A 25475-nucleotide genomic window follows, 5' to 3' on the forward strand; every position below is an offset into this window, starting at 1 on the left:
AGTATGATGGCGATTATGTTCACAGTCTCGGAGTGTGTGATCAAAGGAAGTGCTAGTTTCTCCTTCACTCTATCTAGCCTAGCAACCTCTTACCTTTGCCTGCTCTCTCTCCCCAAATTCCTGAGCCTGTGCTGTCCCTGTGACCCTGTGGCTTTCTTCCACCCTCTTTCCCTTCTGATGTATTTGTGGCATTTCCAGGTCCAGCCATTTCAAATCTGCCCCAGTTGCACTTGGATTCAGGTTTAAGTCACCATGGTTCTAAGAGCTTTATGTGTACTAACTCACTTAATCTTCACAGCAACTCTATTATTATTCCTGTTTTACAGATTCAGAAACTGAGGCACAGAGAGGTTAAGTAAACTTGACCAGGGTCAACCAGCTAATCAGTCAGAGCCCAGATTTGAATCTGAGCAATCCGACTCCAGAGTACATCTTTAAACCACTATGTTTAGGCCACTTATAAATCTTATCCATGCCAAACACTGCTTTTTATATATATATATATATATATATATATATATATATATATGGTATATAAATTTATATATAAATGTATATTATATGTTATGTAAACATACATATATTATAGATAGATAGATATTATAAGTTAGTGTACATAAATATACTCATTTAATCCTCATAGAAACCCTAGATCAAGCAAACAACCAAAAAGAAAAGATACTGAACATATGAACAACAAAATTAACAGCTTGAAGTAATGGACACATGTAGAATCCTACACCCAATATTTGAAGAAAACATAATTTGTAAGTACATAGAACACTTATAAATATTGGTCATGAAACAAGTCTTAAAAATGTTCATAGTATCAGAATCATATATACCACATTCTGTGATCAAAATACATATAAAGTGGAAATCTAAAAAAAATAACAACAACTCATATATTGGGGAATTTTAAAGCACATTCATAGCTTGAAAAATAAATCATAAAGAAAAGTAGAAAATATTCATAACTGAATAACAAGTTAAATACAACATTTCAAAACTTGTGAGATGCAGCCAAAGCAGTACTTAAAGAAAAATGCATAGACTAGTCCCCACCTTGTCTGTGGTTTCACCTTCTGTGATTTCAACTGAGTTCTGAAAATATTAAATGGAAAATATTAAGTGGAAAATTCAAGATTCAATTAAATAAGTTTTAAATTGCACGCCTTCTGAGCAGTGTGATGAAATCTTATGCTGCCCTGCTCTGTCCTGCCTGGGATCCCCAGCCATTGACATCGTCCACTCCTGACATCCAATCATCATCAATATCATCATGGCCCAATGATCCATGATAACCGGAAGCAGATGATCCTCCTTCTGACATAGGGTCAGAAGGTCAATAGTAGCCTAACTCTACATCACAATCCCTTCATCATTCATCTCATTGCATCATGTGGTCATTTTATTATCTCATGTTATCATAAGCAGCAGCAGAAGAAGGGTGTGTACAGAACAATAAGAAATTTTGAGAGAGAGATCATATTCATAAACTTTTATTACAATATATTGTTATAATTGTTCTGTTTTTTTTTTTTTAAACATTTATTTATTTATTTATTTTTGGCTGTGTTGGGTCTTTGTTTCTGTGCGAGGGCTTCCTCTAGTTGCGGCAAGCGGGGGCCACTCTTCATCACGGTGCGCGGGCCTCTCACTATCGTGGCCTCTCTTGTTGCGGAGCACAGGCTCCAGATGCGCAGGCTCAGTAGTTGTGGCTCACAGGCCTAGTTGCTCCACGGCATGTGGGATCTTCCCAGACGAGGGCTCGAACCCATATCCCCTGCATCAGCAGGCAGATTCTCAACCACTGCACCACCAGGGAAGCCCAATTGTTCTGTTTTATTATTAAGTATTGTTGTTATTCTCTTACTGTGCCTAATTTGTAAATTAAACTTTATCATAGGTTTATAGGTATAGGAAAAAACATAGTATGTATAGGGTTCAGTACTACTGGTGGTTTCAGGCATTCAATGGGAGCCTTGGACCGTATCTCCAGCAAGTGAGAGGGAACCACTATAGTCGTAAATGCTTATTTTAAGAAAAGAATAAAGGTTAAAAATTAATAAGCTAGGCTTTCAATTTAAGAAGTCAGGAAAAGTACAATGAGAAAGAAGCAAGGAAAATAAGAGAGAAATAATAAATAAAGAGCATAAATGAACAAAATGGAAATCATTCTTAATTAGGATTAGTTGGCAATATTCAATCTGAGACTTAAAAAATGGAAAGAGTACCTTCTAAAAAAAGTAAGGAAAAGGGCTATCACACACATAGCTTCATGTCCAGTTCTTTCCTATTTTAAGGTTCTTAAATGGATTTTACAGAAAGGATTAGAGGATACTTCCTTTTTAAATGACATTTTTTTTTTCTAATTCTTCAAGTAATGCAAGGCAAATTCGAAAATATAGAACAATGTAAAGACAAGAAATATAACTCATAGTCTCATCATTTGGTGATAATTATTAACTATTAACCTTTAGGTATTTTCCAGTCATTTTTCTACGTATCTGAACGTTTATACACGTCTACATGTAATTGTATGTTTATTTTAAAATTTGGGTTCACACTGCACACAATGATTTATATAAAGTTTTTACTTAAAATTGCATCATCAGCATATACTCTTTAAATACAAAATTTGGGTGGCTGTGTTAATATTTGATTTACTGATAGATATACTGTACTGAATTTGACTGTGCCCCTGTTGTTAGACATTGTTTCCAGTTCTGTGGTGGAGTCATTCAGCTGACATCCGTTCATGGTCCACTCAATGTATGGTACCATAATGAATCTAAACACAATGGAGACAGTCTTAATGACAAACTGGTGGGGTTGACCTGCCAGAATTTCATTTACAAGAGGACTGAGGAACCTTGTGGAGAAAGAAGATGCTGGATATGACAAGCTTGTGGGCTTGATAGAGTAATCAGATACTCTCTGTATGCTGGCTTTCTTCCTCATCCTTTAATTGTTTTCCTGGCAGCAACGTCTGTGTTGCTTCATTTTTGGTTTCATAATTCAAATTTTCAAGCAAGAATAACCACCAATCTCATTTGGACAGTGTTTCACTTTAGGCTAAATCATTGGCCACTAGAGTGACAATAGGTTGCCCATGGCTTGGGTGCCGGTCCCAGTTCTGTCAGCTAAAAGTCCCGGTCATGAGGGTCATGTGGTACCCAACATGGCTTGCTTTCAAGATGCTCACTTCAGCAAAGGCTGTGGACAGGGCAGCTATCTTAAAGGAGGCTATAGGTTGAGCAGGCACCAAGGAGAGAGGCATTCTCCAGACTACTGGCTACCACTGCCAGGCAGGTGTTGGTAGAGCAATGTTGACAGTGTCCGTGGAGGAGGGCAATGGGGAAGTGGTGGAAGTGTTAAGGCCCAATGGGTCCATGATGGAGATAGGTACTCAGCAGAGCAGCCATGAGGAGCAGAAGAGCCTGGCATGAATGTCCAACATTGAGTGTCTCCTATGTCCCCTTTGGGCTAGGCCCTATGGATGATGGAAAAATATAAAACATGACTACTGTCCTCCAGAAGGTCATGCCAAGTATAAGTAGAAAGTTCATAAATGTTTTACTTCAAAAATTTTTTAAAAATAAATATTTAGTGGTAACTCCCCATGAAACAGGTATCAACTGGTCAGTGGTCACTTTCTATAACCCACTGAGCATGTTCTCAACTGCTCATTCATTTCAAGTCTACTTCTTGTAGCTCACCATACTCACCACCAGGGGTAAAAAAATAATGCCAAGAGCTCAATTAGATTATATAAATTTGTGTACAACATTTTGTGGCTTATCTATCTCACTGCTTTCCCCACTGAACATTGATTGAAGTGTTATTCTGTGATGTTTACAGATAGTCAATGTTGGAAAACATTTGGAAAAAGTGTATTCCTTTAAAGGTTGGAAAAATAGCAAACCTCTTAATAGTAAAAATATGTATTTTTAAAAAAAGTATTTTAATAGTAAAACATAATAAAGAAAACTTGGAAAATATAGACAAGTAGGAAGGGTCACCTATGACCCAAATCAACCATAGCTGACATTTTTGTGTAAATCCATCTAGAATTAGTTTTTATCCTGTATTTTGGTCATTTGGTTTTGTTTTGTTTGTTTTGGATAGTTACGCTTATACTGTAAACATAAATTTGTAATCTGCTTTTTCACATAGTACTACTCATAATCTTTAAATCATCATTTTACATAATATTACAACTAATGTACCATGTTTTATTTAATCCTTCCCCTAAAGTTAGACTTCCTGTGTATTTCTAACTTTCCAGAATATTAAATAATTTTCAAATATATGTAGTTGCATAAAGCTTTATCTTGTATTCTTATTTATTTTCATAGTATAGATTATAGAAATTGGATTTATTTGATCAAAAGGTATGAACATTTCTGAAGATCCTGACACATATAGCTTAGAAAAAAATTCTAAACGGAAGGACAGCATGGAAGGCACTTCCAATGAGGACAATAAACTCAAACTGGAGAAAAAAGCCATCATCTGAATGTGGCCCTCAAGTCCATACAATAGACACAGGTAGATGACCATATCTTGATAAAGAAGAACATTCTTGTTCTTATTCAAATGATTCCAGGCTATAAAAAAGAAAAAAAAAAAGAAAGAGAGAAAAACAAAGTGAGTAAACTTGACTTGATTAATAATCCATAATCCAAGTAGCAACTTAAACTTATAGTTTATATGCAAAACATGTTAGAATAGGAAAATATCTATTTGAAACTACTAGGAAAGGTATTATACATTATATGTTGTTAAACAAGATGCAAGATGTCTCATTCGTGATTTCTCTTTTCTCTGGACTTGCTGCATAAGTTTAGCAGTTTCCACCATAATTAAATTAACGTTAATATTTTAGCAGATGAAACCCAAGTAGTTTCAATAGGATAAAGACATATTTCTCTTCTTCAAAACCACTCACTAATGACCCAATATAAAGAAGGATTATTTGAATGTAGCAGCATTCAAAAGAGAAATTATATCACTGGGATTAGGTTTTGCACCTTCGACTATTTTATGAACAGGGACATTCTCAATAAATGGTAAGATTTCTTTGAGCTTTGAGTTATTTCTACATAGAAACATTGCTCATTTAAAACACCTGTGGTGTTTTCACCATACAACATGGAATGTGATTTTATAGTTATTCCATCGATTCAATCCGTTTAGATAAGCCAACAGACACATTGGAATATTAGAAAAAATTGAGGTATTAGAGGTTGAGTAAACATGAGGGCAGTAGGAATGGAAAGAAAATGATGGAATTCTAAAATCCTTCCAACAAGATCCATTGAATCCTGGACAGTGGGGGTAAAAGGGAGGAGGTACAGGTGCCAGTGGGGTTCTGTTACCTGGATGATGACTGAATAGGTTCCACACAGTATCTTGGACAACTGAATGGCTACTCTGATGAGGCAGACAATCACTTGAAGCCCACTGAGAGCTATGAGAATAGAAAATAAGATGATGTTCCACTCCACTACATGTGCTGGTTCCAGGCACTGAATCCATACGCTAGAATCTGTAAGGAAACTGAGAGAGAGGAAGGAAATGGTCAACATGATGCATGGCCAAGCCTAAAGACTTGGTCCAAGGAAGAAGGCTACAGGTTTTCATATGTTTGGGGAATTAAGATACTGATATATGATTAAAAAACAATATTATTAAATGTGAGTTAATATATAAAATTATTCAGATACATAATTGAACACGTAGTGTGCATAGCACAGGGCTATGCTTATTATGAACATGGTGCCTGCCTCAGACAATTCTAATTCACTTAGGAGGCAAGATGCATACTGAAGAGTTCAACAGCAATGAAAGGCCGCACATGTCAATACCAAGAGAGGTAGAGATTGCCCATTTCCTAGGAGTCCAAAGTTAGCCTAGGCTGTCAGCGACAGGGCTGAGCTAGCACTGGATATAAAATCACACAGGTGGTGAAAGAGCAAAGAGAAATGATGCTATTATTCTTAGACTCTGTCCCAAAGCCTTTTAGAACAATGGTTCTCAAATTTGAGCATACATCAAGATGATCTGGAAAGCTTGGGAAAATGCAGATTGCTGGGTCTCAGCCTAGAGTTTCAGATTCAGAAGGTCTGGATGGGGTGGAGACTTTGGGTTTCTATGTTCCCAGGTGATGTTGCTGCTGCTGGTCTGGGGTCCACTGTGTGTTCTGCAGCTCTTAAAAAGATTGAGATTATGAGGTGGAAAAGCAAAAGACTGAATGGTTCAATCAGTCTAGCGTAGCACAGGATTTTGAGAATTAAACCACCTCCACTTTTAAGATAGTCTTAAAACCACGCTGAATTATCCTGTCTTTTGCCCACTCCCAGGTCAGCTATGGCCATTAGCATTTCTCCAAGAGTGACACTCTCTTTGTTGAACTAAATCGAAATTAAAAACTGGTCTCCTCAAAAAAAAAAAAAAAAAAAAATCCCCCAAACAAAAACAATCAAGCCCAGTTACGGGGCAGAGCTGTTTGTAAATATCTTGTTAATAGCAAGATGCCTCTTTTCAAAACAGCAATTCAAGCAACCTTGGTGCCAGCCAAGTGGTCCTTAACTCTCTCTTTCCTCCCTTTCTTTATTTCTTATTCTCTACGCTCTGGGACATTCAGAGGCACTCTGAGAATTTCTTGGTATTGCTAATGGACCTTAGGTCTCAAGGGGTAAACAGCACTGAATATGGAGTCAGAACTCCTGGATCTGTAGGATCTTGGGTCAGGGACTTTACCTCTTTGATCTGGACAATGGGTATAAAATATCTAACCCTAAGGTTATTGTGAATATTTGATGAGACGTATGTAAAAATGCTTTGGAACCTATAAAGCACGATACAGATGTAATTTCCTGTTATCATTTCCCTAGACCCACTTCATACACCCTCCTACTCCTAACTCAGTCTCAGTCACCAGGGAAGCTAATCCCTTCAAGATCCTTACTCTAGACTGTTCCCAGTATATACTCTGCACAGATCAGCCAACACTTTAAAGCAAGATGCCTTGCAAGATTTCTCTTTTTCTCCTAGGGTACTGTCCTATTTATTCTTCTTGTATAAACAGAATGAGTCATAAGTGCACTAGCAAGGTCTGGAAGGAGTAGAGAAATTTGCCCTGATACTCATTCTCTCCACAATTTCTATACACCGTCCTAACACAACATGTACTTCGTTATGTTATAATTCTATCTATAGCTATATCTGTATATCTAGTTCCTCACTACACAGTGTACTGTGAGAAACTGTTGTGATTTATGCATCTCTGAATGGCCATATCTAAGGCCTAAGGCAGTGCCCGGGACATTGCAAAGATCAACAAATGCTTGTTGAATGAAACTGATTCGGGATCCTCGCTGGTCACCATGCCAGTGGCTGAACTTAACGGCTGAACTTGCTGCCCACTTGGCAGATGGAAGACCATCATCGGGTATAGAAGGTTATGCGAAGTAATGATTTTAATAATAAAATCTGGCATGTCGAGAATTTATTAAATCCAAGCTGTGCTTTACTTCTGTTTAATTTTCAGTTCTGTGAGGTAGGAATGATTATTATCTCCAGTTTACAGAGGCTCAGAGATATCCAGATATTTGTCTAAGGCCATACAGTTTGTAAGTAGGAGACGGGAGACTTCAACCCAGATCTACAAGCACTGAAGCTCTGTGCTTTAAAGGGCAATGTTCATTCTAAGGCTTCCATCTCAGCAGAATGTTCTGTCAGATCTGCATGAGTTTCTAGAGGGAAGTGAACCTGTGTCATTTATCTTTGATTGTCTAGCACCTAATCCAAGGCAGGGACATAGTAGGTGCTTAATAAATATTTGTTGAATAAATGTACATATGAAGAGGTGATTTGGGCAACTTTCAGCTGATTTGTTCAACATTAACAGCTGTTCCACCTTGCATTCACCAAGCCTTGGAAACTTCTTTAGGGGCCCAGAAACTTAGCTTCCCTTCATGGCCTCCAATTTTTCACCTCTAAACACTTTTATAGAGCTGGAATCAGGTGAATACAAATATCAAGGGCAACTTTAAAGGAGGAATGCAGAGGCATGTGGGCAGCCTGAGATTCCTGCATTGAAATTGGAGGCTTACTTGTTTTGGGGGTGGGGAAAATTTCAGGGGCTGGTGGCATAAAGAACGACCCTTTGTACCCAGTGGGACTTTCTACATTAGGGTCCCCTTTCCTGAGCCCTTTCAATCCCAAAGGAGTGTCTCCTCCAAGTGTTCAGAAAGACCTGAAGTAATTTTCTAGGTTCTCCTGACCTGAGGGAGAGCTCTGCTCACAGCATGGGGTACCTCGTGGACACTTTAGAAGAAAGGCAGCTATGGGCACAGAAGCAGTTGTGCTGTGCAGGCTGAGGTGAGCAGGTAAAACCTCAAATGGATGTGGGCTTTGAACAATAGAGCCAGCCATGGGGAGTTGAGAAGAAAGTGTAACTTTCCCAGGGAATGGTACCGACACTCCCTCATTTTATTCCATTGGAATTGTCTGTGCAGTACAAGACAGGGAGAGATTGCGTAGATCTTCTTGTATCTCTGTCTGGGCCCTGCTCCCTCCCGAGCTGGTAGGGCCATGAGCCAGCACAATGCCAGTGTGAGGCATTCTGTGATCCAGGACTGGGTCCCTCAACACTTGACTGAACTACCAGCCTTCGGAGCAAGGCTACCGCTTGGACACTTCTTCAGTACATGCTCGATAAGCTCTTGGCTCCTTCCACAAACTCCTGCACCTACTCATGTCCCTGGATCTCACTTGGCTGCTCACCTTGCCTGGTTCTACCTCCGTGTGGCCCCTAAAGGTATAGCTCCGGATGGCACCATCCAAGGGCACTGTGATTCTCTCCCAGCCTGGCCACAAAACAAGACTGACTGCCCAGAGCCACTCAAGCCCCAAGCTCCAGCAGTTGCCAGACCCCAATAACGACGAAGCCCTGTTCTGCAGTATGGCAGAAACATGCCTTTCATTCGGAAATGTCCACGACAGCCTTAAAATAGTGAATGCATGTGACATTAAAAGACTGGAGAAAAAAATATCTAAACAGAGTTCTGTGTAGGAACAAGTTGGTCTGGACATTAGTAAACTATTAGGAACATTCTGGACTAAGGTAGACACATAGAACCACAAAGTGATCATGGAAAATGAGTATGAGCATGAAGCCAGGTGTTTCTGACTTTCAGACCTCCTCCCAAATCAGGGAATTATTCCTTACCGTCCTGCAGTGCCTTCAAAGGCGTACTCCCAGCCATCAAGGGTGCGGCAGTAAGGGCCCTGAAGAAGGCCCAAAGCAGATATGACCAGGCAGTATCCAGAGAAAGCAATTCCAAGGGCAGAAAAGATCATCGACAGCAGTGTCTAAATTAAACATAGAAGGAGGTTAGTGCCATAGAATGAGACAAGGGGATATTGTGAATCAGATAGGTAACTTCCCCTACTCATCCAAGCCTACTGCAGCCTGTGTAATGACAAATGTCCACAGAAAAAAAGGAAACATTTAATCCAAACCCACTTGATCTTAAAAATAAGTTTTTAAATGATTTTTTTCTTTGGCATTCCACAGAGAAATTTAGTAAATTTACTAAATTTCTCCCCTTTTTTTCTGGAGCTTTGATATCAAAATAATGATCAACTCATACATAAATGCAATGAAAGGATGTGATCAATCAAGCTATACTTCTTTATTGAAGACATGTTATTTTCTAGGTAGGGTGGGTTCTCTAAAAATCAAAAGCTATGATCCTTGTTTTTCTCTTATGAAGATGATATTTGAATATGTTCGCACACAGGAATACGTGGGGAAATATCATGTGTTAGCCTAGATGGTCATGTTTATACTCAAGTGAGGATGGGATTGATGGGGAGGAGGGTATTTTCATTTGAGTAGAAAGAATGAGCAATGTTCACCAACAGATCCATACAAGCCAAGTTGTGAGACTAAGTAGATTGATCTGATCTAAAAGGGATTCCTACAGATGAGTAGAGGGGAGAAGCTTGGCATGGTGCTAAAACTGAGAAAGCAGGGTTGATAAGACACAATCCAGCCCTTATATCACTTATAACGTGAGTGTAACTTGGGAGATCCAGGCAGAAGGTGGCCTTGGATGCTGGACCAAGGAGACTGGACTTCATCCTTCAGGGTAAGTGGATTTTTCTCCCACAGCCTTTTATTAAAACTTTTTTTTCAAATCTACAAAAAAGTTGAAAGTGTAGTACCTTTTTCTTAGACCCAACTTTTGTGACTATTTTACCATTTTTGCTTGCTCTCTCTCCCTCTCTCTCGGTATGTATATGTACATCGACAAACACAGATATTTATTTACATTTTTGTTGCTTAACCATTTGAAAGTAGGTTGCAGACATTGGGATATCTCACCCCTAAACGCACCAGCACTTATGTCCCAAGAATAAAGATATTCTATTATTCTACAATTGTTTTTCCTTTTTTGTACAGGATCCAGTGAAGGTTTATGCACAAGGTTACATCTCTTTAGTTTCCTTTAATCTACAGTAGTCTTGCTGCCTTTTTTCTTTCAGGATGTTAAATTGTTTTTAAAGAATCCCAGCCAGTTGTCTTGTAGAAAGTCCCACATTCAGGGCTTTTCTGATTGTTTCCTCACAATTGGACTTGGATTAAACACTTTGGCAAGAACACGTGATTGGCGTGGGTACATTATGGGCCTCTCACTGCTACTGATGATGCTAAATTTGATCTCTTGGTTAAAGTGGTGCCTTTCAGATCTATAAATGTACATTTTCTACTTCGCAATTAGGAAGTAATTTGTGAGGAAATACTTTGAGACTGTGTCATATCTTGTTCCCTAAAGACATTTCAACAGATGGATTTAGCATCTACTGACGATCTGCATATTCACTGATCACCGATTATCACAATAAGCGGTTGTAATGTACTGTTTCTCTAATTCTTTCATTTCTCCTGCATTTGTAAGTTATCATTTTTCCGTACAGAAGAACTTCTATTTCCCATTTCTCTCCTCTGCCCCTCTCTTTCTGTATTATTGTGGATGCACGGATATTCTAATTCATTACGTTATAGCTCATAATTGTTATTATTCCTTTCGATGCTCAAATGGTTCAAATATGACCAGTGGGAACATCCCTTCAAGTCAATTCCTGTACCCTTCAACGTACCCCTATCATTCTTTGAACACTTCCTTGCTTCCTCGCACAAGATGTCCCAAGATCAGTTTGAATTTATGCTGCCTTAGACCTGGAATAGCTCTTTTTCTAACAAGCCACGGAATTAATTTTTGAGCAAGGAAGTGACATGAACCGATAAATGATTCTGGAAAATTACTCTGGCGGTGGTGACATACCAACCAGAAGTGAGAGAGCCCCCAAATAAGAATTCCATGGGGAGAAAACGTCAAGTTGTGGCAACAAAGACATGCACTGGACAAAAAGACATTGAGGAGGAAATGAGTAGCTGGAAATGGGCTGAAAAAAATTCCAGAGTTTGGGACTTGAGTGAAAAGGAGACAGAAATAGGGATGTCAAGAAAAGCAGTATTGTTTGGGAGAAAAGTTAATTTAGTTTTAAAAATGTTGATTTCAAGTGAGAGTAGGATGGCCAAACAGAAACATGTAGTAGCCAGTTGATAAATTCAAAAGCTGGGACCAGAAAAAGAACAAAAAACCTGCAATTTTTGGAACAAAGTTTATATCAAATTATATTTCTTTGCTTGGGGTTATTTTATAAACGTAACATCAATACATGATCATTATGGAAAATCAGAAAAAAAGTATTTTAAAAACACAAAGAAGGAAAGAACAATTATGCTTTTTTCCTATTTGATACTAGTAATTCATTGGCAACTTCACATATGATGGAAAGCTCTTTCAAGTTATGTTTCTCATATTGATTGTAATAGAGTTTTGCCTTGTCATGGAATGAGATAAATAGGTGTTTTTTACAGTAGATTTCTGTTAGTTATACTTTGTAAAAAATATTTACCTATTCGCCAACGCCATCTTTGAAAAGGGAAGAAGGGCGTTTTCAAAAGATTGAGCTCCTTATTTACCAAATGGCCTTAAGCAGTTCGCTGGAAAGATCAGTGAAGAATTTCTTCATTTGGTGAATTTGCAACCATAGCATAATATGTATATATGTATACATGTATAAATTACAATCTAATGAGTGGATACAATTGCACAATTGAAGTAAGCCTCAAAATAAAGTGGGAATAAGAATCTCTCTGAGTCACAGTTTCATTGTCCATAAAATGTAGATGATGTAGATGGTTACAGCGCCTACATAACAGGGCTGTTTCAAAAATTAAAGGATACAATGCATATAAAAATTATTTGAAAAGTGAAAAGCATAATCAAAATATTATCTATTATTTCAAGTGCCCTTATTTGGCCAGTGTTTGTTTTCCAGGGATAACAACCCACAGAATGTTGGCAGAAGATGTGACACCACAGAGGAATGGATAGCAACCAAGAAGTTCCTGGGGTTCAGGTCACGCTGCTCCAAAATATGGCATCTTGGCATATTAATATCTTAAGCCGAAAGGGTTTGAGGAAATGGCAGAAGCAGGAAGTTCACTCTGACCTTCCCCACCTTCTCACCCTTCTTCCCTGAAACAGGTCATAAAACTCCCATGTGAAACATACCCTTCCTGCACCTGGAGGAAGGAAGACATTCTTACTACCAGAGACTGGAAATTTGGGGCCAAGAAATCTGTGTAAACAAACCTTGTTAAGCTAAACCTTACCTTCCTAGTTACTTCTTCACCATTTAGTACTCCTAGTCCAAACCCCTCTGACTTGCCAATTCTTTACAAATTTATTGTTGTTTCTTTGTCTAAAAAGTGTAGAAACTTCCTGCTCTGGTCACGTCTTCGGGTCTTCATTCTTTTGTGAAGACTCCTGTGTACATGGAACAATTCAATAAAATTTGTATGCTTTTCTCAATCTGTCTTTTGTCAGTTTAATTTTCAGACCCAGTTAGGGACCCTAAAAAGGTTGAGGAAAACTTTTTTCTCCCCTACAGTTTCTGGGACCCACCGTGGGGCGCCATCTCCTGGGGAACACCTTGCTCAATCTGGAAGCTGCAGTCAGAGATCCTAGACCTCTGACAAAAGCTGGCAGAAGCATTCTTGCCAAGTTATCTCTTCAATCTCTGCCTGGGGAGACCAGTCGGGTGAAGGAGATCAGGGTCCTCTCCTTTCCAGATTCAGACTGGCAGGAGAAAAACATTTGCAAGAATTAGTTCTTGAGATTGTGATTCTGATTCCAACTTGGTTTCGGGGTACCCACTGGTTATCGATCTTTTCCCTCCCAGGGACGGCTATTGCTTTCCTGTTTGTCTCTTGTTTTGTGTCCTGAGAATTTGGCTTGGCTTTCTGCCCATCAGGGCATGCAAGTGTCAGGTCTTGCTTTTGCAGGCAGCCAACTGTCAGAGGGCAAGCCTCCCCAGCATGGCTGTACAGAAATGTAGCTGAGCCCCATTTGTGGCTAGTATTCTCTCGACTGTTACCAGTTCTGCGGAGCGGTTGTCCAAGTTTCCTTTCTTTTGGCTACTGTATGGTCAGGCCACTCAAGACGGTTGCTCTTTTGCTCTCTGTGCATTCCCTGCTCGCCAGTGCCTGCTTCACCTACTCCCTACACACAAGACTGACCTTCCTACGTACTTGCCCCAGGCCCCACTTAAAGACTGTTCTTATCAAAGGGGCAGTGAAGGGGTGCCCCTCTGCTGGTTTCCCTGGAAACTGATGAGCCAACCTGACATAATTCCCCCTATAGTTGGCAATCTACCCCCCGCCAACGAGCAAAGACTGCCACCGCATCCTGCCCTCCATCCGCTGCACACAGTGGGGTATCGCTCCAGGACCTTGCCTCAGACGCATAAGCTCCCCCATCCATTAAACCGTTGATGTCTCTGTTGTTGATTCCAGGCTCTTTCTTTAGTCTTGAAGCTGGACAGACACAGCTGGACAAACACAGTAGAGTGCAGCCCAACAGTTATCTCTGGAAGTGGTTTTGGATCTTCAGAAAGCTGCATCTCTTGCACCCTCTTTGGGGACACCTCTTCATCCATGGTTAAGTATTGGTTTTGAGTCACTTGATAAAGTATACCTTTGGTTTAAATATTTGAAACTTATTTTTTTTTTTTCTAAAGAGCTTTAATGTCAGAAGTTGACAGAATTTGAGGTTGATATTCAGAGCCTGATAGGAACATTTTTTGTGAAGGCCTCCTCTCCTAAGCAGAAATAGAGCTCTGTACTCACAGGAAAAGAAAACATGAGAAGGCTTTGTGGAATGATTTATGAAGACATTCCAAAGACACACAGCTATAAATCTAGAACATAGAAATCTTTCCATTTCCATCTTAGTTGGAAATCTTCCACCTGATATAAGGAAGCAACTTGAAGATAATGTAGTCGGATAGGCAGGTCAGCCCCCTGATATCATTCAGGCTGCAAACCAGTTCTCTGAGGAATTAAAATACAGCTGTCCTTGTCTTAATGAATTGAGGCTTTACAAAACCATAAATGCAGCTGTAAAAGCAAAAGTCCACTAAACCTTACCAATCCCCAAACCTCTTCTATTGATATTGACACAAAATGTTGGCAGATATTGTAAAAGATCAGGATGTTGGAAACAGAACTGTCCTGTATTCAAGAAAAAGACGAAAAAATTTAAGTAGTGATTACCCTAGATTTCTGATAATAGAAAAATATGTCCTAAAACTCCATCTAAGAGAAAACCTATATCTTTTCTCTGTCCCTCAGAGATGTAACTCTTACCATGTTTTTGAAATGTAAACATCCCAGGAGATAGCTAAAACACTGTTCACAACCACCTGAGAGAGAGGGGAAAAAAAGGAAAAGAGGCTTTGGAAAAAAAAAAAAGAACTATAAAAGCTTCCTTACTCAAAATCTAGCCCACAGCCTCCATAAGTTTACTTGTCAAGGGCAGATACAAATCTTAAAAGTCATCTCCACAAATATCAGCAAAAAGGTTTAGCCATATGAATGGAAAACCATAATTTGTTCTATCTGCCAATTTGGATTCTTCTATAAACTAATGAGTTTTGTATTAATGTACCTGACACATGGTTAAAATTTAAAAACAAAAGCTATAAGATCTCTGTTTGCATCTGTCTATATGTTTATTTGTGTCAATATATGTGTGTTATAGATGTGAGATATTTTCCTATCTCCCAATGTTATTACCAAATTAATTTATCAAATCTCTCAAAGGAGTTCTATTCAAATTAGTGTAGATAAAAATGAGCACTCACAGGGCTTCCCTGGTGGCGCAGTGGTTGAGAATCTGCCTGCTAATGCAGGGGACACGGGTTCGAGCCCTGGTCTGGGAAGGTCCCACATGCCGCGGAGCAACTGGGCCCGTGAGCCACAACTACTGAGCCTGCGCGTCTGGAGCCTGTGCTCCGCAACAAGAGAGGCCGCGATAGTGAGAGGCCCGTGCACCGCGATGAAGAGTGGCCCCTGCTTGCCGCAACTAGAGAAAGCCCTTGCACAGAAACAAAGACCCAACACAGCCAAAAATAAATAATAATAAAATAAAATTTTAAGAAAATGAGCACTCACATAAATTAAGTATTCCTAAGACTCTCAGAAATATAAAAACCAATTCAAAGCTTCATTCACATGATCTGGAATAATCTTTGGTAAATAAAGCTAGTTTTTAAATTGTTGGAAAAAAAGGCATAACTTTAGAGTTGTCAGCATTAAATATAATGTGGTCATACAATTTTTCTCTACCTAGGTTTACTAGTGAAAAAAACATATTACCTCTACTAGATGTTTAAGATGATAAAAACCATAAATTCAACCTAAAAATAAAACATACATTAAAAATACACTGTTTAATGTCTGCCAAACACAATAGTTAAAAAAAGAGAGAAGTTGTATGTTTAATTTTTAGATTCTTTGTTTCTATGACGTTTATGCTTGTTTAATATATATGTTATAAAGTTTGTTAATCAGAAAAATAACAAGATAACAGCTAACCTTGTCTAGTGTCTCACAAAATGTTCATGAGTAATCTAAACGTAATTAAGAACAAGTGAATTAAATAAATGTGTGATAAAAGTTTATAAATGAACTTTTCAACAATAATTATGTTTTATAAAATATGTCTACTTTAAAATAACTTCCTCACCAAACAGATGAGGGAGATTAAGAAGTACAAACTTCCAGTTAAAAAAATAAATGAGTCACAGGTGAGAAATACAGCAAAAGAAAAAAAGCTTCCAAAATCTTTTTGCTAACTTGAAACCTTAAATTTATACTAAGTTAAGTGACAGAAATTCATTGGATATCTAGATCATTTCTGAATAAGATAAGATACTGAAACATTAATTACTGAACATAAGTTTACCTACTTTTTTCTTCCTATCATAGAGGAACTAAAGATATTTGAATTTGTTAGTAAACATGTCTTGTGCCACACTGAAAAATTGTACTATGAGGAAATGTATACTTCCAGAAATTATGAAATAATATCTTCATAAATTTTCCAATCAACAGAATGTTCATATGTAACAGACAGTTCACAATTGCTTACTTCCTAGTTTTCACTAGAAATTAAAATTTCTAAGAGTTAACAATTCTAATATATGTAATTAAAGCTACTAGAAGTAATAAGGGAATGACTCTGTATGCAAGAAAAGTACAATGTGCTTTTGGTTAAAGGTATGAATTATGGAGATGTGTTTTTGTTAAGGGAAAACAGTAATTTTGTCCTGAAGTAAGAAAGTTGGTTGTTCAGAAAGAGAAAAAAGGACAAATTGAATGAATATAGAGAGCTGAGAAAAGAGAGAGAGGAAATCTTATGTGGTCAAACTGGCCTTAATATCAAAAGTACACTGACGCAGAGTGAAGTAAGTCAGAAAGAGAAAAACAAATACCGTATGCTAACACATATATATGGATTAAAAAAAAAAAAAAAGGTTCTGAAGAACCTAGGGGCAGGACAGGAATAAAGATGCAGACATAGAGAATGGACTTGACATAGGGAGGGGGAAGGGTAAGCTGGGATGAAGTGAGAGAGTGGCAGGGACATATATACACTACCAAATGTAAAATAGATACCTAGTGGGAAGCAGCTGCATCGCACAGGGAGATCAGCTCGGTGCTTTGTGACCACCTAGAGGGGTGGGATAGGGAGGGTGGGAGGCAGACGCAAGAGGGAGGAGATATGGGGATATATGTATATGTATAGCTGATTCACTTTGTTATAAAGCAGAAACTAACACACCATTGTAAAGCAATTATACTCCAATAAAGATGCTTAGGAAAAAAAAAAGTACACTGATGCAAAACTAGAATTGGGTCTTATCACCCCTAAAAGGACAAATTTTATTGGACTATTGGTCTCCTCTTGATAAGAAATCATGAAAGGCTTTTAACCTTTTGGGTAATCTACCCAAAAAGCAAAGATTTTGTGTTTTATCAAAATAATTCCCTGGGCTTCAGGGAATTGTTTGTTTTTACCACATCTTTGATTACTTAAGACAACTGAGTCTTCTCTACTTAAAGAGTCAAGTTTTTTTTTTTTTTTTACAACTATGTAACTTTCTGTATTTACCTTTGAAATTGTTTAACTTGAGTTAAATGGATCACTATGTATTGTCTCACAGTGACATGATCCTATTTGATATTTTTGACAAATTTCCCCCTAAATTAAATTCTAAATGAAGTCTTCTTGACCTCAAACTAACTTTGGGATTTTCCAGAGGGCCCCTGGAACATCTCAGTAATTTGTTCTCTGTCCTTTAAGAGAAAGAGAGAGGGAGATAGAGAGACATACCAAACTAATTAGGTGTACTTGATATGTTAAATTACATGGGAAGCTTTGTCAAATAAGAAGTGATTTTTTAACCTTTTTAGGCTATATTTGTATGGGTACATGTTATTATATAAGTGTTCCAGAAATTATATGGCATTCCTAGAAATCTATATCCTGGTATAACGTTATCAGTCATAATTCTAGTTATTATCTTAAAATGTCGTATGTCTCAGAAATAACCAAATTTTATTGTCTTTTGCATTATAATAAACTCTCATCAGATGTTTAACCATGGCCATTTTAAAGTCTTTTGTCATTTACAGAGAGTTATTGTTTTACTCTGATGCTTTTGCAGAAGTGCTTGTCTTAAAGGTGATTCATGGAAAGATCTCTGACAAGTACAGGTTTCTGATAACGTTAAAATCATATCACTGAACTGAGTAAAAATTTCCAAAACTCTAATGGAGAAACTGATGGATTCATAAAACGGCTAACACAAAACCAAGCAGAAGAAAAATTAATTACATGGGACTGAATAAACTGATGAGTTATAATTCTTTATTACTTTCTCTTTAAAACTTTGCTGGTTCCTTAATGTTTTGCTTTCCATATTTAAGGAAACTGTTTTTTGTCTTCAGCTATCTATGACTTAGAGCAATTTTGTAAAGCATACCTTTATGAACAAAGATGAAACAATTACTTTTTCTCCCTACCTGATCCCTCCAAAATTTGAAAACCCTTAGTGGTTATTCTTATATTTATGGAAATATAATTATTTGCATAAGTTCAATAAGAATCTGTTCTCCTTGCAACAGGACACAGTTGGAAACATTGGTTATATTACCAAGGCTTTGACTAGAATGTCATATTTGAGAATGTTCATAGAATCAGATATGACCAGACAACTTTAAGGATCTAAGGTTGACTTTATGGAGCCAATGAAGTTCCTTGGAAAAAGTGGCCTGGTACCTTGTTTACAGGGTTTCCAGCAGCTTTACCAGGTGAGTAAGGAAAGTCACTTCCTGGCAGGCCCAGAAATCTCAGGATTTTGGGGGGACCTAAAGAAGAGAGAAATTAACCCAAATCTATAGGAATTTTATACAAAGTCTGATGGCAAGTTCTTGGCTTGTCTTCTTAGCCTGGAGAGGATTTTAAAAGTCTGATCTTAGTTTCTTTATGAAAAGTTCCAGCAAAGTAGACATTAAAAGAGCCTATATGGTCATCACTATTCTTGCTGCACTTATGTAAATAATCAGGCCAAGTTTAATGAGACTACATTTATCTCACAAACAAATTAGTCTTACTTGGGTTATTTCTGATAGAAATGAGGGTGACTGTAGAGAAAAAAATATGTTTCATTGGAAAGTCATAACACACCCTCATGGATATCAGATTCCAGTCCTATTCATTGTCTTTGAGTTTTTGTTATCTACCTATACACTGGACTGAGTCCTAAATTCTTTTAGTTTCTTCCAATATCTGGCTACAATTCCCCAAATTAATGTTTCCAGTTTTTCTCCCATCCTTCTGATTTGGAATCATTGAGAACTAAAACTGCCCTTTTCCCGAAACTGGACAAAGCTAAAGCTGGACAACTTTATATAAACTTCAGAGAAAGCACCACCATAGCTCATATTAGACAATCTTTGTGCCTGTCGCTGTGTAGGTCTCTCAGAGAGTTCACCAGAACACCTGATGACATCCCCAGAGACATTCAAACTATGAACCAGGGAAGTGTCAGATTACCTTTTCCTGTTCTCACTCCATCTGAAGATGCTTGGAGTTCCAACATCTAGAAATCTTCTCAACTGGCTGCCCTCTAGACTCAAAAACTGAGTTTATAGTTTGTTCTAACCATTAACTTGTTTTTGTTTGTTTGTTTGTTTGTTTTCATGCAAATGTCCGGGGATGAGGGACTGGTTCTTTGGGTTATGGGACAATCTACTCCTTCAGTTTCTGGACTGTGAAACTTCTTGAGGGAAGTTTCAGACAGAAGAACGATGGGGTTCAAGACACACTACCCCAAAATACAGCACCTTGGCATATTAATATCTTAAGCTGAAGGGGTTTGAGGAAATGGCAGAAGCAGGAAGTTCACTCTGACCTTCCCCACCTTCTCACCCTCTTCTCTGAAACAGGTCATAAAACTCCCATGTGAAAGATACCCTCCCTGTACCAGGAGGAAGGAAGACATACTTATTACCAGAGACTAAAATTTGGGGCCAAGAACTCTGTATAAATAAACCTTGCTTAACTAAACCTTATCTTCCTAGTTACTTCTTCACCTTTTTCTATCCCTAACCCAAATCTCTCTGTCTTGTCAATTCTTCACAAAGTTATTATTTCTTTATCTAAAAAAGTTTAGATGCTTCCTGCTCTAGTCACATCTTCGGGTCTTCATTCTCTTGTGAAATCGCACATGTACGTGTAAAAATTCAATAAAATTTGTACGCTTTTCTCATGTTAACCTGTCATCAGATTAATTTTCAGACCCAAGCAGGGACCCAAAGAGGGTTGAGGAAAACTTTTTTTTCTCCTCTACAAAATGAATCTTAGGTGAACTAAATTTCCATTCTAGAGCTTCAGAAGTTACAAACTGGTGCAGACTGAAATTTGGCCTGCAAGATGTGTTTTATTTAGTTTAAATGAGAATTAATTGCCAACATTTTATAATTGTGAAGTTTTACTTAAAACTCCATATTTCTACTTCCTATTGAAAATTGAGAATTATTGCCCAATATTGTAGTGGTAGCAATTGGCTGGACCTGAGTAGCAGCTCCCTCTCTTCCTTAAATAGAAAATTTGCTCTAATGTCTACATATTTCACATATTTCACTGCCATCAGGTATTTGGCATCTGGGGGCATATCAGTTAGGACCCCTATCCTAGAGCACACTTTGAAAGAACCAAGCAGAAAATCCAGGGAATCCTCTCTCCCTTCCTCCTGCTCTTCCCACTGAGATGCCAGTCATCTCATCCAATGTTGATTATAAGACAGTGTCCAGACTCTACACTATTTCTAGCATCCATTCGTGCTGGAGATGCTAATAATGAGTTAAGGCAAATTGAACACATGGATTTTTATTAGATACTTAATGGTACAAACATTTCTTTTCTAGAAATTCCCTGAGTACATAGGTTAAAATTTACCTGAATCCATTGCTTCACCTAGACCATTTTGAAAGCTTTTCTGTAGCATAATACCAGCAGTTACTGGGGGATGTTTGATTCAATTGGTTAAGAAAGTAGACACACACACACACACACACACACACACACACACACACACACACACACACAGAGGGAGAGTATTTTGGTCTTCTAATTCTTCCCCACTAGGGGCACAATGGTGAATTAAACAACTAATTTAATCTTCCAAAAGCAACAGTCAAAGAAAGTAAGCCATACCATCTTGGCTGCATATTTAAATGTAATTGCACCTCGGACCAACTAAGTCAGAGTCTCTGGGGGTGGGATTCTAAGGCCAAGCTCCCAGACCATTGCAGTGTGCCGACAACGTGTGGAACCACTGCTGCAAAGAATGCCTCCCAGACCTCTGGCAAAGCTCCTCCTAGTTAATGAATCATATTCTCTTTTAGTCACAGGTGACTCATCTATAAAACAGGAGTAGCAATGATATAATTCATTGGGTAAATGTGAACAAACTATAAAGTGCTATGCAAATATGAATAAATGATGACATGGGGAGGGGGAGGGGGATAATGGTGGAAATACAGGAACCCAGTGCCTGTGTTGAGCATAGGCTTAGAAAATGTGGTTGTATCATTCTCTCTTGACTCTATTTTAATTATTTTAAAAGTTCTAGTTTTAAAAATGTACATCATATATACCCAACTCTGGGATAAATCTAATGCTGTGTGAAAGAAGCCGGATACAGAAGACCAATACTGTATGATTCTATTTATATAAAATACAAACTAATCTATAATGACAAAAAGAGATCAAAGATTATCTTTTGGGGGTGATGAAAATATTCCATATCTTGACTATGATGGTAGTTTCATGGGTGGAGTTAACTGTCAAAACACATGGAATTTTACACTTTTAATGGATGGCATTTATTATATGTAAACTAGTCTTCAATAAAGTTGATAAGGGAAAAAATAGACTCACAGAAACCCAGTTAGGAAAAGGTAATATTATTTTCTAATTTCATGTATCTTTAAATCTTGAATTGCTAGAAGAATATCAGCAGAACAAAAGTGGAGGAAAATTGTAGACAAAATAGATAATTTTTGGAGCAAACTCTTGGGCTCTGAACGGAAAGGATGATGGAGAGGGTACAATAGTGTCAATATTTTCGTGTTTCCAAGTGAGAGGAAAGAAAGCCAGAGCCCACTCAACCATCCTCAAAATACTATTGTTCTTACCATGTATTTTTTGCTGCAGTTTTCACTCTGGCAACATTTATAGTTGTTATCATTCTCCAGTACAAGAAGAATTGCTGCTACTATAAGCATCTATAGTAGGGAAGAGAAAAAATATCAGAAATGGAATACTAGTTTTCATTCATGCTCATAATCAGAAAACAGTGTTTCAGAGCATAGACTCTGGGATCAGGTAGCTCTGGATTCAAATCCCAGTTCTGCCACTTAATAACTGTATGAACTCCAGAGTCCTTTCCTATAAAATGGTGCTGAGAACTCACCTCTTTGGGTTGTTATGAGCTATTCTACGTAAAATTTTGAATAGTGTGCTTGATTCATAACATGTGACTGATAAATGTTAGCTGTTATTATTATAGTTATCAGTTATCAAAAGCTAATGATTAAGGAGGGGCAAATGGTATGGACATGAGAATACCACCCTCTGCAGCAAACATGTACTTCTCACTGACTCAGTTGTGGCGGACAAAGGAAAACCATTCACCAGACTTTGCCATTTGCCAGCCTCTTTCTACTTACTGCCCTCTGGGAATGCAGGTGAAAGGTATGGTTAATCTGAAACTAAATCTCTTAATCCAAAGTAAAGTAAATTCGATTTCCCCGAGTGTTCAGATCACCTTAGATTCAGATTTTCCAGTGGGTTTGTCTGTATGAAGCCAACAAACTGGGAGAATTCAGTGTATTCTACTTCCTTTTCTTGGTATCTTAGACTAAGGGCTCAAGTTCCGGAAAGAACATGGATTTCTTTACTATTGGGTTGGCCAAAAAGTTCGTTCAGGTACAGAAAAACCCGAACGATCTTTTTGGCCAGCCCAATATTATAGTCCTTGGTTTGGGCAGGTATGGACCATGAATTGCTTCTGGCAAATTCTCCACCTATCCTTTCCTTCTACTGTTCAGTACTGAATCTTGTAGTTGAGTTCATTGTTATTTTACTCCTTGTAATGAGTATTTCCAGTTTCCAAATTCCTTCAGCTGTCATTTATTTATCTATCCATTTAATTATTTATCTATATTCCTCTCCTTTCTCCAAAAAGGATTTGATCTTGAAAGAATATTTTTCAAGAATTCCTAGACAGTGAAAAATAGAGAATAGGTTCTTTTTACAGTTTTAAATTTTACATGGAATATAAGCAAACTGTCCTACATTCTCCTCCTTTCAACACGATTAATTAACACAATTTTAAAGAGATTCTGGTTTAGCTTTAGTAATGTCTTGCAAATCTTCCACTTATTACAATTATATATTGAGAGAAACAATGACAAGATAAGCCACAATAAACCAGGTGCAGTAACCAGCTTCATTACAGTATTGTTAGAAATAATTAGACCTAGACCCTAGAGTCCTGTGTCAAAGGAGAAACACAGGCATAGCCCGTGTTTAAAGAGAAACTTTGTTCTCTTTTTGTTGTAAAACATAGCTGCAATACAGAGGGCTCAAGAATAATGGAGGAAAATTACCCAAAATACCACTACTCTCACATGTTTTTAGGTATGTACTCCCACATGTGTATATTTTACATAATTTCAATCATAATGTATTCACAATTTTGTTATATCTTTTTCACTTAATACAGAATAACATGTGTTTTCCATGTTGCTACATGTTCATAACTACAATTTTCATCCTTTATAAAGTGAATGGACCATAATCTATTTTGCCATGTCTATGCTAGGATGCTTCTAGTTTTTTGCTATTATAAATAATGCTGCCACAAACATCTATGTATAAATTTCTTTCCTTATTTTGGATTATTTCCTCAGAATGAATGCTCAGATTTAGGATTACCAAGTCAAAAGACATAAGCATTTTCATGGATCTTAATATATCATATGAAAAATTTCTCCCAAAGGCTTGCATTTATTCATAGTACCACCACCAACAGTCATTATGTACCTAGCACATAGCACCTTCAGTAGCATTGTGTATTAATATTTCAAAGTTTATTAATTTAACGTGCAAAATGACAAATAAATGAAACTGCTTTCCAACATATTTATTCAAATATTATACTAATTAAACACCCACAAAGATGTAGAGATAGATTATAATGGATTTTTTTTTTTTTTTTTTTGCATTCTTGTTGGTATAGAAAGCTTGCAGTGCACAGTGTGGTTTTTTTTTTAGAAATGGTATGATCAGGAAAAACGTCTTTTCCTCTGAGTTGCCAACATGATTTACTATCAGTTTGTTTTTAAAGAGCACAAAGTCATCATAAAAACATCCATGGATTCTTACTGTGGATACTCCGATTTAGTTTCCAAAAACACCCACCCAAAGACATTAAGTAACTTGCTTTAAGGTCTCTTGACACAAATGACAGAGCTTAGATTGGAACTCAAGTTTGTCTGAATCTTCAAATCTCTGCTTTTCCCACTGTCTTAATACCACTCCAAGCTAGAGAAATCCTGAGTACAGACAGAAAATCCATTCTAGGAAAGAGCAGTGCCACTGGAGATTAAATAGCATAAGTTGACACACAGCTTTCATGAGGATATAATATTTCTATAGGCCAGTGTCCCACCAACTTTCATTAGGACTAATTTCCTGCATTGCTGGAGCTACATAAATAGCAGCTTACTGAAAACAAAGCTACCTCCCAAGTCCTCATGGACTCCCTGCCTTTTTACCCCCATCCATCTTCCAAAGCCAAACCAAGGATTAGAAGAATGATTTTTCCATGATTCATCATTTTCACTAGGAACAGGTTAATTCTTAGTAAAAACTCCCCCTTCTGCAATCCCAAGTCTCCAAAGTTACACTTACCATAATACCTGAGAAACAGATTCCTTCAAAATACCAGACGTAGTTGGTGAGTTTATTGCTGGATGCATAGGAAGCTTGCCCATTGGGGAAATACAATAATATGTTCACAATTATACTCCAAAGTGCAAGAGGAATCAGCAGACTACTCAGGCAGCTTCCACATTTCCAAGACCCCATGTTACCCTGCTCAGAACCTGCAGGAGATTTCAAGAGTGTAGAATTACATCAAGCCTGTTTTTTTTCCTTACCTGTCTCCCCCCTGCCCCTGCCCCGAGATTACCTACCACTTTCTGGGTCAGAGCCCTTCAGTTCATATTCATGAGGAGCCCAGGACTCGGACAGAACTGCAGCCTGCAATCTGTCGGTGTCGAAATAGTGGTTTACTGTTTGGAGAACAATAGGCAAAGATCAACGGCTGAAAAGCTGAGCTGGTCTTCATCCTGTGCCAAAGGAATGTGGTGTTTTTACTGCTTTTTAAAATAAGTCATTTTCCTC

General features: G+C 37.8%; 1 protein-coding gene across 1 annotated transcript; it reads right to left on the bottom strand.

Annotated features, from left to right (window-relative positions):
• Positions 1–4224: 4224 nt before the first annotated feature.
• Positions 4225–25475, bottom strand: TM4SF18 (transmembrane 4 L six family member 18). Its single transcript, XM_068547357.1, has 6 exons — positions 25265–25475; positions 24981–25174; positions 22199–22288; positions 9242–9384; positions 5385–5565; positions 4225–4613 (listed from the first exon to the last, which is right to left on the bottom strand). Exons 2-6 carry the CDS (start codon positions 25155–25157, stop codon positions 4599–4601), a joined length of 606 nt encoding a protein of 201 aa, XP_068403458.1. The 5' UTR covers positions 25158–25174; positions 25265–25475; the 3' UTR covers positions 4225–4598.

The sequence above is a fragment of the Eschrichtius robustus genome, chromosome 6, assembly GCF_028021215.1.
Source record: "Eschrichtius robustus isolate mEscRob2 chromosome 6, mEscRob2.pri, whole genome shotgun sequence".
NCBI lineage: Eukaryota > Metazoa > Chordata > Mammalia > Artiodactyla > Eschrichtiidae > Eschrichtius > Eschrichtius robustus.

Bases quoted from the DNA above. Each gene is read 5' to 3' on its own strand.
- TM4SF18 (XM_068547357.1), bottom strand. From the start codon at position 25,157: ATGGGGTCTTGGAAATGTGGAAGCTGCCTGAGTAGTCTGCTGATTCCT. The intron at 9,385-22,198 runs GTAAGAACAATA...TGTTTAATTTAG, and splicing joins ACTGCAGCAAAAAATACATG to ACACTGCTGTCGATGATCTT. The intron at 5,566-9,241 runs GTAAGGAATAAT...CCTCTCTCTCAG, and splicing joins TTTGAAGGCACTGCAGGACG to TTTCCTTACAGATTCTAGCG.